Source organism: Cygnus olor, chromosome 8 (assembly GCF_009769625.2).
Source record: "Cygnus olor isolate bCygOlo1 chromosome 8, bCygOlo1.pri.v2, whole genome shotgun sequence".
Taxonomy (NCBI): domain Eukaryota; kingdom Metazoa; phylum Chordata; class Aves; order Anseriformes; family Anatidae; genus Cygnus; species Cygnus olor.
The window spans coordinates 15963043-15980556 of record NC_049176.1 but is presented as its reverse complement, the minus strand read 5'-3'; the positions used below and the strand labels follow the sequence as shown (position 1 = coordinate 15980556).

The window sequence follows — 17514 nt, the reverse complement described above, 5'->3', positions numbered from 1 at the left end:
TCCACTCCGAACTGTCTCGGCTGACACACCAGACCTTCAGGTTGGAGCGGCTTCCAGCTGCTTCAGGTGTGCATCCACTGAGCAATGAATTTAAGACAAGTCTTAAACCAAAGTTAGTGAAGTCCAATGGCTGTTGGCATTTCTGCCCACCAACAGCTCCAGCAGGCTTTGCCACTTCTCAGAGCACCGAGCATGACTCCACACGGGCTCCACGTCCAACATGCATGATTTACACGTCCATTTTACCTTGACCATTTTGCCTTTGTCTCCTAAACTGAGAGCCAGCAGACCTGGGTTCTGGCAGCCTGCCAAGTGAACCGATCCCTCTGGAGTATGACCTCCTCATTCCCTGGCTGGCGCCGGGCACCATGTGCTTGGTGCAACCACCTCTAAGCTGACGTGGTCCAACCCAACAAATTTTGAACATCTTCCAAAGCCAATGCCACCTACTGAGCTGTGTGAATGCAAGCATATGTGCAGCAAGAAGGCCCTGTGGCAGTGGGATGAGGAGACACGAGGTGCAGGCAGGCTGTTTGCTTTCCTGCTGGGGAGGAAACCTGGAGGTCAAACATTACCTAAGAAGTTGGGTAGGTACAGAGTGAAAAAAAATCATATATAAGTTATTGTGCTGCTTCAGGCACAGTGTTCAGTGAAGGGAGCTGAATCCCAGCTCAGGGGAACTTTAAAATGTGGAAGTTCGTAAAATAAAAGTCGGACATAGAAGTACCAGAGCGAGTTCAGAGGAGGGCACCTAAGATGATCAGAGGACTGGCGCACCTGTTGTACAAGGACAGGCTGAGAGAGCTGGGCCTGTTTAGCCTGGACAAGAGAAGACTGGGGGGAGACCTCATTAATATATATAAATATCTGAAGAGAGGGTGTTGAGAGGATGGAACCAATCTCTTTTCAGTTGTGCCCAGCAACAGGACGAGAGGCAACAGGCACAAACTGAAGCACAGGAGGTTCAATATGAGGGGGCACTTCTTTGCTGTGAGGGTGACAGAGCGCTGGAGGGTTGTGCAGTCTCCTCCAGAGATATTCAAAACTCATATGGTTGCTATCCTGCGCAATGTGCTCTAGGTGATTCTGCTCTGCAGGGGGGGTGGGGGGGGGTGGGCTAGATGATCTGCAGAGGTCCCTTCCAACCTTGGCCATTCTGTGATTCCATGGTAGAATTTTTTAAAAAATCACATTTTTCTTTTGTATTTATTTATTTATTTGTTTATTAAAAGGGGGTGCATACCTCTACCCACCAAACAGGAACATGCTCTCTTTGAGCTTGATATTGGCACAGTCATCATCAGCATCTTCCTCTTCTTCAGCATCATCAGAAACAAGCATGGAACTGGGAACCTGTCACCTGCTTTGTAAAGGCCAGCACAAGATACCTGCATGGATGCACCCCTAGCAGGGTTGTGAATGCTGACAGAATCTTTTAGGAGCTAAAAACATGCCTTTTTTTTAATTTTTTTTTTTTTAAAGGGTTGCCAGTGCTGTCAAAGACAACGCCCTTGGAGCATGGCCATTCAACATGGTGGGGCTGGGACGATGCATCCTGTTGTGTGGGAGACCCTCACTGATGAGCTTCACCCCAATTACTGAAAAGCCATTTGAATGACCGAGCCCCCCCAGGGCTGCAAGCTCCAAAGCTAAGCCTGTATCAGGTGGCTGCTGCTCGCGGACTGCTACAGGGCAAAGCGCTGCTCTGCAATCCTGAATGCTTTCTGCTTAAATCAGGCAAAGAGGAGATTCGAGCATTCATTTAAAGATCTGAAGAGAGCAGCAGCCTCACCTTAACGGGCCCCTGGAAAGGTGGCTTTTCCTGACTGGTATTAGCTTGGCGTGCAGTGTGGGTGGTGTGCGCGCTGCCCTGCGGGCACTGGGCTGAGGCACCAAGCTCCCTGCGTCACCGCATGCTACCCCCAGCCTTCAGAAGTCAGGAAATGTGTTCCTTCTCTCTCTAAATAATAATAATAATAATCCTGAGACAAAAAGTTCTCAAGTGCTGCAAGGAACTAGAAAGATAGGTGTGGGAACAGAGAGATATTCTCAGGTTTTGGCATTCTGACTTTGTGTCTATTAATAAACCCCCAGAGTGAGTCATATGGAGACGTATTTATTCACTGAGTCGGAGAGAGCTGCTACCCAAAATAGCAGCTATGTAATTTTTTATGATGCTGTAATGCCGGTGCAGTGAAGATTGACATCATTTAACAGAGATGCTCTCTGGCTGGCAATCAGCTCGCCTGTGTCGAGCCCTAAAATAAACATGAGAGCCACGTGCTTCGTTACATAAAAGAGCCGTGGAAGCCATCACTTGTGGGAAATGCCTTTTTCACATTTCCTGCAGATCCTGTTCCTTTTTTTCCTTTATGCCTTGCTAAGACTTGTTCACAAATTTTCTTAAACTGGAATGTGAGGAGCAGAGAAAGTGGCTTTTGCCATGTAAGCAGGGATGATGCACATACCTAAACCATCAACACTTACTCTGTCATTGCCACATAAGAGGTCCATAGAGGAAATCCTAAAACACATCAAGTTCAGCACGTCCATCTCCGAATTTCTCAGTGTTTCATCTCTGCTGGAGCACAAACCCCAGCACTCATAGCCTGGAGCGAAGCAAAGACAATGGCTGAACCCAGTAAAGGTCCTGAAGGCAGAGAAATAGCCGGGTAGGGTTTTTAAGGAACAGTGACACTGTTTTTCTGCATTTTCTCTCATTCTCGGACTTGCACTGCTGCCCTCAGGTCTGTCCGGGTTTCGCAGCCAGTGGGGCTCTGAAGGGGCTCGGGATGGTCCTGGTGCTGCCCAGCTGCAGGGGCTGGTGCTCAGCATCCGTCCCTCCTCCCCTGCACCCACGGATTGCTAAAGATGGACTCACTTTGCGCTGGTGTTTTAAAGTCCCAGGCAAATGGTATCTTATAGGTACCATGCCTGCTAGAAATGTTGATCAATGCTACCTTTTTATGGATCACTTAGAAAGAAAGCAGTACTCTTGACCCAGGCACCTTCTGACCACCGTGAATGATGGTTTTTAGGATGAGCAGCAGCTGAGTATGAATTTTTTGGCAGAGCCACCAAATTCCCCCGGGGCTGGGTGATGCAAAAAGCTGAAATGCAAAAATTGAGTTGGCAACACTGAATCTCTCACACTTGAGAAATTCCCATGAGAAGCCAATTACAGACCTGCACATTACATCCCATCACTACAACCACTGCCATAAAGTAATTATTAAAGCTAGTTTTACTATGGGGTGTGCAAGAGGGATAGCAGCATCACTTCACAGCTGTAGCCTCACCCCTGCTGCATTTTCTCTTACTTAGCACACATCAGAAGAGAAACTAGCACTGGTCACATCATTTCATTAAGTAGGCAGTTAAAAGTTGCTTCAAAGGATGGGATTGTGAAAAGCCTTCCTCATGGCTTTCTCTGCCTCTGCACACCTGTGCCCTAGGTGTGCTGACCCCAATGCCCCTGTGCTGTCCCCATCACAGCATCTCCTGTGCACCCACCACCAGCCCTGGAAAAGGCAATTCCTCACTTTACAAGCCCAGCACCAAATAACTTCTCTCATTCCTCGGTTTTCAGACCCTTTCTCCTTCTACACGTATCTTCTTCCAGTGCAGGCTTTTCCCCACCTCCTTCTCCCTGCAGCCCTCCAACATGTGCCCCCAAGGAGGATAACCGCGGGCCAAAGGGAATTAGACCAAAATGCTTTTTGAACATCCTGCTCTAAGGAGCCTTCGAGGAATGAGGAAGGCAGAAGGTACCTTGCTCTGAAACACTCTGAGGCCTGAAGTCCCGATGCAAAGCCTCACAGGAGCAGAGGTCATAGAATTATAAAATATCCTGAGTTGGCCCCACAAGAACCCAGGACCCACTCCTGGCACCACACATGTCTAGACCAAGAATTCAGACCATATGACAGAGCACAGTCCAAACGCTTCTTAAACTCCGACAGGCTCGGTGCTGTGACTGTGTCCCTGGGGAGCCTGTTCCAGTATGCAACCACCCTCTCGGTGAAGAACCTTTTCCTGACATCCAGCCTGAACCTCCCCTGTCACAGCTTGACTCCAGTCCCTCGGGTCCTGTCACTGGTCACTAAAGAGATCGGCGCCTGCCCCTCCACTCCCCCTTGTGAGGAAGCTGTAGGCCGCGATGAGGTCTCCCCTCAGCCTCCTCTTGTCCAGGCTGAACAGGCCCAGTGACCTCAGCTGCTCCTCATACGTCTTCCCCTCTATAGGCCCTTCACCATCTTCATAGCCCTCCTCGGGACACTGAGGTGTCACAGAACAGCTAGTAACACAGTAACGGAAAAATCTCTCCTTTGAGACTTACCAGACCAGACCCTCTAAACAACAAATTTGAAGTATAAAATTTGATGTATCATTTATACATAACAGTGCCATGTATCTGTCCCTGTGCTTGACCACCCTCATGAAACACCACCCCCTTTCCAAGTTCCTGGCAGGGTGAGGTGCCTGCTGCTTCCTCCATCCCTGCCTCCCTGTGCCCCATCCAGCCCTGTCCATGGCAAGAGTCAGCACCAGCCCCTCATTAAGGGGCATCATTAATGAAGAACCCAAGCAGTATTGGTGTCCCTACCACAGGCCTTGCTAAAAAGGATAATTAAAAAATCAAGGTAAACACAGCTGGCCAGGCCATTCAGAAGCTAGTGTCAGTTTAGAACAGCTTGACCAGAATATTTACATTTTATTAAATCTTTACAATCAGCAATTATAATAAGTACACAATTATGTACACAGATTATATACACTTTAGCCCAGACTTTTACATCACAGTACATAGTTGCCCTTAGAAATATTGTATACATTTACCACCAGACAGTAAAACCCAACAATAGTGTTACAGCACCTGTTATTAGACATCTTTCATAAGAAAATATACGGCTGTAAATTGGGCTGGCTAAAAAAAAAATCTTATAAAATCTGAACATACAATATTTCATTCACAGAATGTTTTTTTTTTTTTCTTCCTATGTTCTGAGTGATGCCTTTTGCATAAGATGGCCCATTTTCAACTTCTCAACATACTCATGACTGATGTTAATACCTTCAGGTATGCTGGCACGAGGAGGAGAAACAAAGCTGGGCTTGTTTTAGAACTTCATTAACAAACAATAAATGTAAACAATTGAGAATATTCCTCTAATATCAAATGAGAAATTAATTGGCTAATCTGAATTACATGGCATGGAGCAAGTGCTAGTTCCATCTCAGATTCCTGAATTCTTCAGTGTTCAATACTATACAAATTAATGTACAATACCAGACAAATAATCCATTAGTGATGCATGAGCAATATTCCACATGGAGCAGTCTTAAAAATTTGGAAAGAACGCTTACTCCCCAACTCCAAAAGATTAAAAAAAGATTAATACATTCTTTTTGCTTTTTAAGATGACAGTGACAGGAAATTGAACTACTTTCAGCATGATATGAAAAGGTTAAATACAGCTTATTTCCTCATAAAGAAACACAAAGTAAAAATAACCTGAACAAAACTGTCCCCTCTTCCCCCCCCCCAATTTACTCTTCTTTCCCAAAAGGCCAACTTTACCCAGTTCAGTTCTGTAAACCAAGCATGAACCCCACCTGTGAAACGTGGCTATGGCTCTCATGATCATTTCCAAGTGAAAGTAAAACAAACTTAAACAACAACAACGACAAAAATCAATCCAGAAGGAAGGGGGCAACAGTTATCTGAGGTAGGCCACCACCAAACCCATGCTTCAAACCTATACTGAGCTCCAGGATTACGCAGAATCCCTTGAAACGAGAGAGGTTTCCTTCCTTAACTGCTTCATCCACACCTGTGATTAACCACGAGCTTGTGGTGGCAAGGAGAAGTTAATCTTTTAGTAAAATTTTACAACTACACCTAAATTTTCTGCAGGTTAAAAAAAAAGATAAGCTTCAGTTGCAATATTGACAGTCTTAACATAATGACTGGAGGACCTCTATGCCTATAAAAATAATTTTATTTTCACCAAAAGAACTAATGAGGACGTAGTCCACACCGAAGAGCACGAGAACGCAAGTGCTCCTTTGTGGCACCAAGCACTGGCAGACCAAAGGAGTCACAGCCGGGCAAAGGCCCGTGACCGGCACCAGGCGCTCTCAGTGCCATAGCTGCCTGCCCCGGGCCGTGTGGTTTCGAGCCCCGGCTCTGCCAGGGGAGCGCTGTGTCTGGCGAAGAGCGGGGCTCTGAGTAACAAAGGACACTTAACAGGCTCCCATGGTCAAACTCCCTACATGAAGAAACCCACATAAAAAAAAAAAAACTCAACTGAAAAACCTCAGCTGCTGCAAACCCTACTCACTCAGTTCAAGCCTCCATAGTTAGCTGTGCAAAGGAATAACTACATTTGAAAGCTAATTTATTTTAAAAGGACACTTATTCACTACTCCGCTACTGCTTCATTTCCTCCTCCAAATTACCTCCTACTCTAATGATTTAAAGTTATTGTTCAATTTACAGATAGTATTCCAACTGACTGTCATGCTCTCAAAAGGTGCCTGTGCATCTTGAACCTGTTGAAAGCAAGTGTCAAGTATACATGTATACAACATTTGCCTGGGATTTCTCCATTCATACTGTACATTAGTATACATAAATAAATACAGTATGGCTGTACTAATTAACAGTTGCATATTCAGCACGCATAATTTCACCAGCTAAATGAAAGGCGCACTTCAGATTTGGGCAGTTTTTAAAAAATCCATTGTAAAGATTAATATAAACTTCATTTCTAGCCTGGTGCAGCATACAGGCAGTGTTAGTTTATTCTTTGATATAAAACAATTCTTTGAGCCATGATTTTCTAACAAGCAGTTTATCTAAATCAACTTAATTAGCTTTTGGCAGTTTCTTTGGACACAGTCAAAACATCTCAGCTGTTTAAGCATCCCCATTTTTATTTAAATAATGCTTTTCATAATAGGGATAACAAATTAGGACCCACACTTATCTGTTACAAACTCCCAAAGCCCAGAGTAACATACCAGTCATTCTCACAATTCACACCACTATACTTTGAACTATGGACCCAACAGCCAGAACTGTCGCACTTCACCACTGGTACTGGCCTCATTGCCTTAAGTATCACACATACCGAAGTTGCATATAAAAATGACAATGAAGTCAAGCTGTTAGAATAAAAATTGTAGAAAAAGGAAGTTTTTGTTATAGCTGATCTAATTCTGTTTAGTATCCTTTCAGAGACTATTGCCAGTTTAAACCGTCTCAGGGTAGATTGGGTTTTTCAACCTGGAAGGCCAAAGGAAATGCCTGTACTCAACATCTGCCCCATCCACCTTACCTCCATCTCAAACACAGCTTTCATAGCACACTTTGAACCTTTACCTGTTAGATCCCAAATGAGCAGGACTGTCTTCGTTTCCCTGATGGAACCTGCTCACAAAGCACACGCTGCCTTCAGTTTATATAGTTTCACTAGTTGAAAGTAAAGCAGAAGGAAAAACTCACAAGTCATCTTGGTCATTCTTCATGGTAACAGATGGAAGGAGCGATGAGCAACGCTACTGTGTCTCAGTATGATATGTCAGAACAAAATCAAACTGCTTCTACCAGTGTCTTAAAGACAACAACCGGAAATGATTTCACCTGCTGCTAGCAATGAAGGCTTTCAACTGAGTAGAGATCAGTGAAATTGCACCTTCACTCCAACCGAACAGTGGCTGGCCTACAGCAAGTGCTCCCGCCCAAACCGTTGATGTGGTATGTTAGCCCCACTGCATTTAACTTTTGCTTTCCAGAGGCCAAAGCGTGTGATCCCTTGGCACCTGGAAGGCAGAAGATGGGCTCGTTCCCTGACGAGCCTCCCGGGGTAATAGCACCACGCAGTGGAGCCATACGAATGCTTCAATTGCACGTTCCCATTTTTAAACAGGAAAAAATCAAAACAAGAGTGTGTGCTGGATTTATATAATAATTTCCAGGTGACACCTGGTTGCTCATCACAATACTGAATGTTTTCTAGTTCTCAGACATCAGGGCCTCACTTCTACCCAAAGAGTTCTCCATTTGTTTACTAACAAGTCATTATTACAAGTCATAGTTCATCCTTTTCCATCATTTCAAATGCTTCTATATCTTCATTCCAGTCTGCTAATATGGATTCCATAGGTTGGACTTTATTATCCCAGTTAACTTTGGAGTTTGACTCTGTCTCGGTCTTTTGTTCCTGAGGCTGGTTATCCCCTTGCATACATGCTGGCTCTGGAGTACTAGCCTCATCAGTTCCAGGGGTGTAGGAGTCCTGATCTGAAATGGAAACGCTGTCACTGTCTGCATGAGCAGGAGACAAAGAATCAGGGTCAGTAACATCGGAGCTTTCTCCTTCTGGTTCCTCACTGACCGCAACAACATCCTGAGATGCTGAAGAAGCTTCTTCAGAATTTTGTTTATGTGAATCATTTTCAGATAATTTCTGGTCCATATTCTCCATTTCCAAGTCTTTGAGAGGGGAAGAGAAAGAAAAGGCATTTTGAAAAAAATAGAAAGGTAGCATTTTATTATAAAATTCAAAAGCAAGATCACTTCCTTTGACCTTATTACTTAAGGAAGCGCAAACTTTCTGTTGATACGAAAACTTAATGCTACTAAGGAATGTATTTTACAGAGGGAAGGGAGGGAAAACATTTAATCATTAGAAAGGGCAAGCAGTCTAGTGAGATTAGTTTTGGTTTCCAAAACCTGAATCATGATTTCTGGGCCAGTGCTAGTTGCCTAGACTAGCGCTTCGTAGTTCCCTTCCAGACTTCAGCAAATACTTTAGCATCCACTGTGTGCGCTGAACTTTAATGATGAGTTTGAAAGCACTCCCAGATCCACCACGATGCCACATGTGAGGAAGTGGGAGATACAGAGTTATACCAGCTTACTAACCTACGAACTAAAGAGAGTGAAAGCCTCCCTCCTCATAGTTCCACTCAAAACAACACTGATGTGTCTAGCACTGATTTAGCTTATAAATTTCCAGCAGCTGTCTGAATTTAACCACACAAATTTCTTGTAACTAGTGTACAAGATGCTATTATTTCAAGACCTCTAGGGAGTTTAACTGTATATGCCATTTTTAATACAGGATACTTACTGCTATCAATAATGTAGTTTGGAATCGTTTTACCTTTAAAGATTGTTGCTGGGATTCCAAACGAAAGCACAAGGAGGAGGGAAGAAACAAATATGTATTACAAATTCTCAAATGCAGAACTATCTTCTGTGTTTAGTAGTTTGTTAGACCAGCTTAACCATAGTTACAGACAAGAAGAATTTGTAAGCAGCCATGAAAAAATAGTATTGGAGCTTTCAGAATATCACCTTTGCAAATGGGCAGAAAATAAATGCTGTCACTAGTTTACTAGAGATACTAGCTCTTCACATACTCTGCTCAGATAAAGCAATACTACCAGGAAAGCTTGCAAAAGGAAAACACAGAAATTTCTGCCGTACACAAATGTTTTAATTTGATATGTACTAGCTTGCAATTTTCTTGTATTATAAACGCAAAAACTGAAAAGCACCTGAGGTCAGCAACCTTATTTCGCATGATAACCACTTTTGCTTTGACAGGCAAAGCAGTTATAATAGCTGTCTCTTTCCTTTTGGGTACCAAGAATGTCACTGGGGAGCTACGCTTACAATGTAGGGCACTGAAAACACTTGTGCTATTTCTGATACTACTTCAAAGCAGATCATGACAAAAAGGGTTCAAAAGGAACCCAAAGGACTGTATTGTCTCATTAGTTAAACTGACATTTAACTTATGAACAGCATTTCTGGATGTTAATGTTAACTTCGGGGTGCAGGGAGGGAGGCCCTCAGATAATGGCTTTCATATAACAAAACTAATACTAAGATCAAACAGAAAACTAACATTACCAAATAACCTTTGCACCTTTAATATTGCACCTCTGGGTAGCAATAGAAATCACTCTCAGACATTTCACATCATTCAATGGCACAGCTAGAAGTTACTTCTGTATAAAAACACCTTTGAACTTACCTCTGTCTTTTGCTTTGTCAGAAAGGAGCACCTCCACTGCCTCGTATTCCCGGATTGCATCCAGTATAATATTTCCTTCCTTGTTGAAGAGGAAGAGCATGGGGATTGTGATATCATCTGTATTCTTTCCATCACCGGCCATTTGGAAGAGAGGAGCTGTGTCACTGCTGCTTCCTTCATTGTCATCTAGCCAGACACACAGAAGAAAAAGCTAGCAAACCCTTCTGGTAGATAAACAGACTACAACTTCAAAGTTCAGCAGACTTTTTGAGCAGCTTCCTACTGCCCAGTCAGTTAAGGACTCCTCGCAGGTAATAGTAAATCAGGTGCAAAAAGCAAAAAAAACCCAACAACTTGTGTACTTGTACTCCTTACCATTTTTTCATTTACTTTGTACCTTAAGTCTGCCTCAATAGTTACTAGATAGCATTATTCCAACACTCAGTGATCTTTAAAATAACAACTTTACTCTGTAAAACCAGAGACAATCACCCATCATGCTTGGTTTGGTTACACTTCATGCACAAACAGACATAAGCAAAACATTTCTTTGTCTTCTGAAAGCACAGTTTGTGTTGGAATACCGTCATTTCAGCGAGTTTAGCAGCTTCTTGTCAGCTTTCCAACATAATCAAATCTGTAAAATACAGGTTACATTTATACAAATGAATTAAAATCTTATTTACCAATAACAATGCCTCCTATTGCTCCAGCTTTTTGAATGTTTCGTGCCTTTTCAGCAAACATACACTGGCCTCTTTGCATCAAGGCAATTTTTTCTTTCACTGCCTCAGGATTAGTGATCTCTGAACAACCATTATATGGCTTAATGGTCACAACAAATCCTCTTGTCTGTGTGGAAAAACAAAACCAAAAACAAAGCAAGAGAGAATTAGAGCAGTACGCTCAAGCTTGCAAAAGATTCCTGAGCTTTTTAGTTTTTTTTCTTCCAGTTAATATAATGCATTTAGTATCTTCTGTCAGCACAGGTAATCTTCACACCCTGGACCTTGAAATAAGCAGCAAAGAACTGCCACGTGAAAACCTAATTCTTATATTCATATTTCGTCTGTACCCGTGAACTATCGTCTCTGGAAAATTTTCTTCTGTGAACTGGCAGTCTGGGACTCATCTGTTGGGCTGTATCTTGCCCAACAAAGTCATGCGGTTCTCCTGCTGCTTCTAATACGAACCACTGACTCTGGTATTTTCCTCTTCCATCTAGATACAGGCCTTTATGAAAGCTTATGAAAACAATAGCCTACTCTAAAAGGGCTTCTGTGAAATCACGGCTGACATATTAGGAAAACCATCCCTTATAACTGAGCACCTCTTGAGAAATGCACTGCGAATTATATGAATTTGTTTCAAAGTCATACTATGCATGTATATTAAGTCCTCAATCATGACTGATGGCTCAAGAGCAGAACACAGGCTACAGACCGATAAGCCACTCATCTAAAAAAAATGTGTTCTGTCTTGCTGCACCCTTGTCATTTTAACCCCTGTAATTAATTAATCACACTCTACCTAGCTACCCTGAAACAGTATCAATATTGTAAAATTTAGGCTTCAGCAATATGGAAAGTAACATAAAGCACTGTAAAACAGATCCCAGATACATCTTACACACCCCTGATTTGTGTTTGGATAAATCCATCCCAAATTGTGCTGGTCCTGCAGTCAAGACCACCCTGCCAAAGAATGGATGGGAAACAATCTGAACAGCACGAGGAGGTAGCTGTTGCTCTTTCTGTTGCTGACTGGAGAGTTCGATCATTTCCTGCATGAACCGTAAGCCATCTTCAGCATCAAGTGAGCTTGCTGCCTAAAGAGTAAAGATATAATAAAGTTTCGAAATAATAAAAGTTTCATCCTAAATGTCTGACAAACTTGGAGAAAAAAAAATGAAAGTTAGCTTTGCTTGGGCCACCATTTACATCACATATGTTAGTACTTTAATGGTTCAGAATAATGCTCTGTTTTTATATCAGTTTCCTCACAAAACAGTACTGTTGGCAAACATTCAATGCTACAAAGATTTTAAGATACAGAGTGGATGCTCTTGGCATTTATTCACCATTTCAAAACTGGAATTTAACTTTTTAGCAATTTCACCACACTGCAGACTAAAAATCTGTGAATAATTAGAACTCCTAAATGAATAGAAATACCTAACATTGAAAACTTTGTATTTTCAGATAAGACCCTATTAACTACATTACTTGGGCATGAAAAGCCTCCATCTAATTTAATGGAAGATTAGTTAAAAGTGTTACTGACAAAATATTAACAGCATATAAACCTGCTAAATACAGCTGCACATCCACCTCATGCGCTCCCTCCCCTTTCCAGTCAGTCTGTCCCTCCTGAACCTCAAAATGTTAAATATCATAGCTAGTACGATTTTACTAGAAGTTTTCAAAAGAGGTACTGTTGGGCCTTACTTGCACTGCATGCTGTACTAATTGTACTCTTCCATCTTTGAGATGGATCAAGCTGACTCCCATCTTCTTCAGTATCTCCAAATGCTCAGGATTACTGGCCATGAAATCTCTGGCTCTTAATGGTGGTTTTGGTCCACTTCCCAAACTCTCCTCTCTGACAAAAGATATCAGAAATCAAAGCTTTATAAAAAGAAAAAAGATTATTCTTGAAACATAACTCTCACACAACTTCCACAGGTTATTCCTATCACCACAAGATTACAATTTTTTGGAATAAAGTTGAGCACACATTTCAACAGAGAACTTCTCAGCCTTTTTTAGAAGCTGCCTATATTCTTGATGATTTTGTACTGCGACAAAGAACACAAAATGTTGATAACACGAACCTATCACATGCTGCCTCTCATTTCTAAGTAGTCTGTGTAATTATAAGACCGATTAAAAAACATTTTTCCTAACAATTGCTACTCAGTTTTTTACTCATGAAGCACAAATATCACAGAGATGGTCAGAAGGATAACCAACTTCAATTTCAGACTGACCTAAGCTCTTCAAAATATCTGAAATTATGTACAGCAACATTATTTTCTTACTACAGAAAAGAGTTGCAGGACTGTTCAAGAAACCACAGGAATTAATTTTATAAATTCAGAAGATGTATTTCCTGTAGTACGTGGGCTACAATTTCCATTTGGAGTATATGGCTCATTAAACTCCTTTTGCTCTGAAACATCCACTAATTCCTGATGGAAATGAACAAAGCATTGCCGATGAGGCCAGACAAAACTAGTTTTTCCCCAAAGCTAGCCTCTCCATTCCAAAAAGACTATAAGCTCAAGGTCAGCAAGCTCCAGTAGACCTCCTATTTCTCCTCCCACGCATAACAGACATTATTCCTGTCATTCCTACAGTAACAAAAGACAGAAGATATTCATCTTACGCTCTGGAAATACCCCTAGGACAGCTCTTATCCACCACATTTTTCAAAGGTTCACGAATACTCTGAGCAAACATTGGGTCATTTGGGAAAAGGATCTGGGTGTTCGGACAGGTCCAGTCAAAATTACTGTCATCCAGCTCTGTGTATTCTGTAGTCTAAAATGAAAGATACAGATCACCTATTAAAAACGCAGGTTACATTTTTATAAGAAGAAAATCAACAAACAGGCCTACCCTTAAGTCATCAGTGTGCTCAGGACACACAGCAGTTGAATGCAATAAATGTCCTACAACCACACAGTTTCCAGAAATAAGAAATGCATAATTCTTCTGTGCCTCACCATGCAATGATAAAAAGTAATCAGTGCACCACAACCCCTTTTTAGGCAATAAAGGCATTGTTTCCAATTTGTAATCTGACAATCTTGCATTCAGTTTCTAGAACTGTTTTGCACAGTTACTTGTCTACCAGCACACAGTATTTCTCAAGCCTGCTCATGACATATCTAGTGTCCCCGTACCTTCACAAGCTTGACAACTTGAGGAAGTAATTACAATTTCTTTGTTATTGCCTTGATGCCATATGAAGCAGCTGCAGGCTTTAAGCAATTCTTATTTGAGATTACTAATAATGTCACATCTTTCCTTTGGGTAAAAAAAAAGAATCTACAAAATATTGTAGGAGATCAACTTCGTTCATAAAATACCACAATAGCCATGCATCGTAAAGTTAAACGCATGTTTATAAAGAATATTACAAAAGGAAAACCAGGGGCTTCTTGAAAACTTTTTTATGAACAAAAGATTCTCCTCATCAGGAATTATACAGACTTGTAAGCTTGTGAAGGGGCAAGGATGTATCTATATATAATTCTAGCATTCTATATTTTCAGAAAAGATGACAGTTAACGTTTGCACAAATCACTGTTTTGTTACATGAAATCATGTAGAGCGTGTGTACAGTGGAAAAAGTGGAGCCATATTTAGTCTCCACTTTGTTTCTTTGCACTGCTTGCAAATAACACATTGGATAACCGGCAAGTTAATTTTCCCACCTATAAAAATTAAGGTAGTATTTATTTACTTACAAAAAACAACACTGTTTACAATGTATTAGCTAATTAAAAACATCTATTTAAAGGCTTCCTAAAATAAAAATAAAAAAGATCTAAAAGGCTATTAGCTTACTGGAATCAACACTTTCAAGTATCTCTGCTCTTGGTGTGACCAACGGTAGTCACGTCACTTCAGAAAGGTTTACAGTACATTGCATGTTCCAGCATAGTACGGTACGACCTTTCCTGTTTACAAGAATAAATACAAACAGGATGTTGGCTTGCTACTACCAACTATCTCATAGACATTTCAGCTCACTGTGTTTACATTAAAAATATGTTTACACATTCTATTTTTCCTATCCATTTTTTTTCCACGTTAGCTGAATTCCATTAAAAAGTAACACAGCTTCACAGCCTTTTAGCCCCTTCATGGGGTTGTTGAGGCCAGCAGGGCCCCCCCCAGCTGGTGCCCAGCCCCACGTCCAGGTGGCTCTGGAAGCCCCCCAAGGAGGAGTCCCCACAGCCCCTGTGGGCAGCCTGTGACAGGACTTCAGCACCCACCCAGCCCTGATATGCTGCCTGAGGGGCTCCAGGCTGGGCCCTGCCTCTGGGCACCGCTGGCAGCAGCCTGGCTCCATCCTCTCCACAGCTCCCTGCAGGTAGTTAGAGACATGGACATCAGGAAGAGGTTCTTCACTGAGAGGGTGGTCGCACACTGGAACAGGCTCCCCAGGGACGCAGTCACAGCACTGAGCCTGTCAGAGTTTAAGAAGTGTTTGGACTGTTCTCTCAGTCTTATGGTCTGAATTTTTGGGTAGGCCTGTGTGGTGCCTGGAGTTGGACTCAATGATCCTTATGGGTCCCTTCCAACTTGGGATATTTTATGATTCTATGGATGAGCTCCCCCTGAGCCTCCACTTCTCCAGGCTGGGCAATCCCAGCTCCCTCAGCCTCTCCTCACTGGACAGTCTTCATCATCTTGGTGGCCCTACATTTGACTCTTCCCAGAGTGTCCAGGTCTCTCTTGCACAGAACTGGGCAGGGTACTCCAGGTGCAGCCTCACCAGTGCCATGCAGAGCAAATCACCTCTCTTAACCTGCTGGCAATACTCTGCCTAATACAGCCAAGAATACCGTTAGCTTGCTTGGCAGCAAGGGCACACTGCTGAGTCGTTCAACCTGGTGTCACAGCCGGGACCTCTAGGTCCATTTCTGCAGCACTACCTTCCAGCTCGGCGGCCGCAGCATGTCCTGGTACCTGGGGCTGTTCCTCCCCAAGTGCAGGACACTGCAATTCTCCTTGCTGAACTTCAGGAGGTTCTTGTCAGCCCACCTTTCCAGCCTGTTATGGTCCCTCTGGATGGCAGCACGGCCCTTGGCGAGTCAGCCACTCTCCCCAGTTTTGCATCATCTGCAGATTTGCTGCAGATGCACCCCAACCATCATCCAGATTGTTAATGAAAATGTTAAACAGGACTGGACCCATGGTGTACTCTGTTTGCACTGACCTCCAACTAGACTGTACCACCCTCCAGGTCCAGCCATTTAGACAATTTTTGATCCTGGTCTGCTCATCTAGCCCATACTTCAACAGCTTCTCTATGAGGATCTTATGGGAGACAGTGTCAAAGGCCTTATTGAAGTCCAGGAAAACAATACCCACTGATCTCTCCTCAGGCTGGTGATTTCAGCCTGACCCTCATCAGGTTGATGATTTCATTATAAAAGCTTATCAGGTTGGTCAAGCATGACTTCGTCTTGGTGAAACCATGCTGGCTCCCAAGGATTTTCTTTTCCTTCATGTGCCTGGAAATAGTTTCCAGGATGAGCTGTTCTATCACCTCCTCAGGGTTCGAGGTGAGGCCGACCAGCCTATAGTTCCCTGGGTCCTCCTTCCTGCCCTTCTGGAAGGCAAGAGTGACAATTGCTTTCCTCCAAACTTTGTGCAGTTCTCCAAGTTGCCAGGATCAATCAAAGATTATACAGAGTGGCCTCACAATCACATCTACCAGCTCCCTCAGCGCTCATGGGTGCATCCCATCAGGGCCCATGAACTTTATGAACGTTCAGTTTGCTTAAGAATTCCCTGACCTGATCCTCTTCCACTAAGGGTACATTTCATGCATGTTGTCAACAACATACTAAATGGAAACTTTCTTAGATTTGTGTTAAGCACATTTGTAATTCAGACTTAACAACGCTTAAGATAATTACATTCAAATAAATTACTCTATCCTCTTCTTTGGCTTTTTACTGAACATTTGTTATTGTCAAGAAGACCACATACATTAGGCCAGCACTTCATAAAAGCATCAGCTGTGGGAATCCTGAGCATCTCAGAAGTAATCACCTTTTCATATTGGGAATGAAAATTATATAAAATGATCTTTAAAAACCTTTGAAGAACTTTGTGCATAATTTGAAAAACGTTGATCACACCACCAACAAAAAAGCAGCAAAAAAAAACGTTTACATTAGAGGCGTTGAAAAAGTTCGGTAATACATGCTGTCCATTTTAAATCCATTTGCAATTCCTTCACAATCCCTGTTTCCAAAACTCAAAGACAAAAGATGATGTTCAAGAAAAGAACACTTCAAAGAGTGCAGGATATCCCACCATCAGGAAACAAAAAAAAAAAAACCCAACCTTATGACACTCATTTATAAATAAACTATACCACGTTATTGAACATAAAAATAAGAGAAGCGTTTCTATGCTTCAAGACACAGCTGTAGTAACATAAGGTATTTTGGAAGGTGAAGATAATTTATAAACACATTTATAGTCTTACATTTACATAACAGATGCATATCACACAAACTAGAACAATTAAACATCTCAAAAGCTATAACTATCTTGTCAAATTAACCTTGCAGAAGTCTCAAAAATCTTTGAAAATCTGCAAAGGGCCTGTGTAGTAAAATAAGCAACAAAAAGACTTCGGAATGTTGTTGCAAATGTTTTAGAAAAATAAGAGAAAATATATGTGAAGATAAAAATATCAAAGCATGTGATTT

General features: G+C 42.2%; 1 protein-coding gene across 3 annotated transcripts in view; it reads right to left on the bottom strand.

Annotated features, from left to right (window-relative positions):
• Window positions 1-4698: 4698 nt before the first annotated feature.
• Window positions 4699-17514, bottom strand: part of EDEM3 (ER degradation enhancing alpha-mannosidase like protein 3) — a 33417-nt gene continuing 20601 nt past the window's right edge. The window contains exons 15-21 of one of the 3 annotated variants that reach the window (XM_040566462.1): window positions 13440-13594; window positions 12500-12653; window positions 11686-11880; window positions 10739-10904; window positions 10053-10238; window positions 9141-9188; window positions 4699-8500 (exon numbers count right to left, since the gene is read on the bottom strand). In XM_040566462.1, the coding sequence (XP_040422396.1) occupies window positions 8097-8500; window positions 9141-9188; window positions 10053-10238; window positions 10739-10904; window positions 11686-11880; window positions 12500-12653; window positions 13440-13594 (1308 nt within the window). In that variant the 3' untranslated portion in view covers window positions 4699-8096. The remainder of the gene's footprint in view (window positions 8501-9140; window positions 9189-10052; window positions 10239-10738; window positions 10905-11685; window positions 11881-12499; window positions 12654-13439; window positions 13595-17514) is intronic. The other 2 variants (XM_040566463.1, XM_040566464.1) reach the window with 2 other exon arrangements.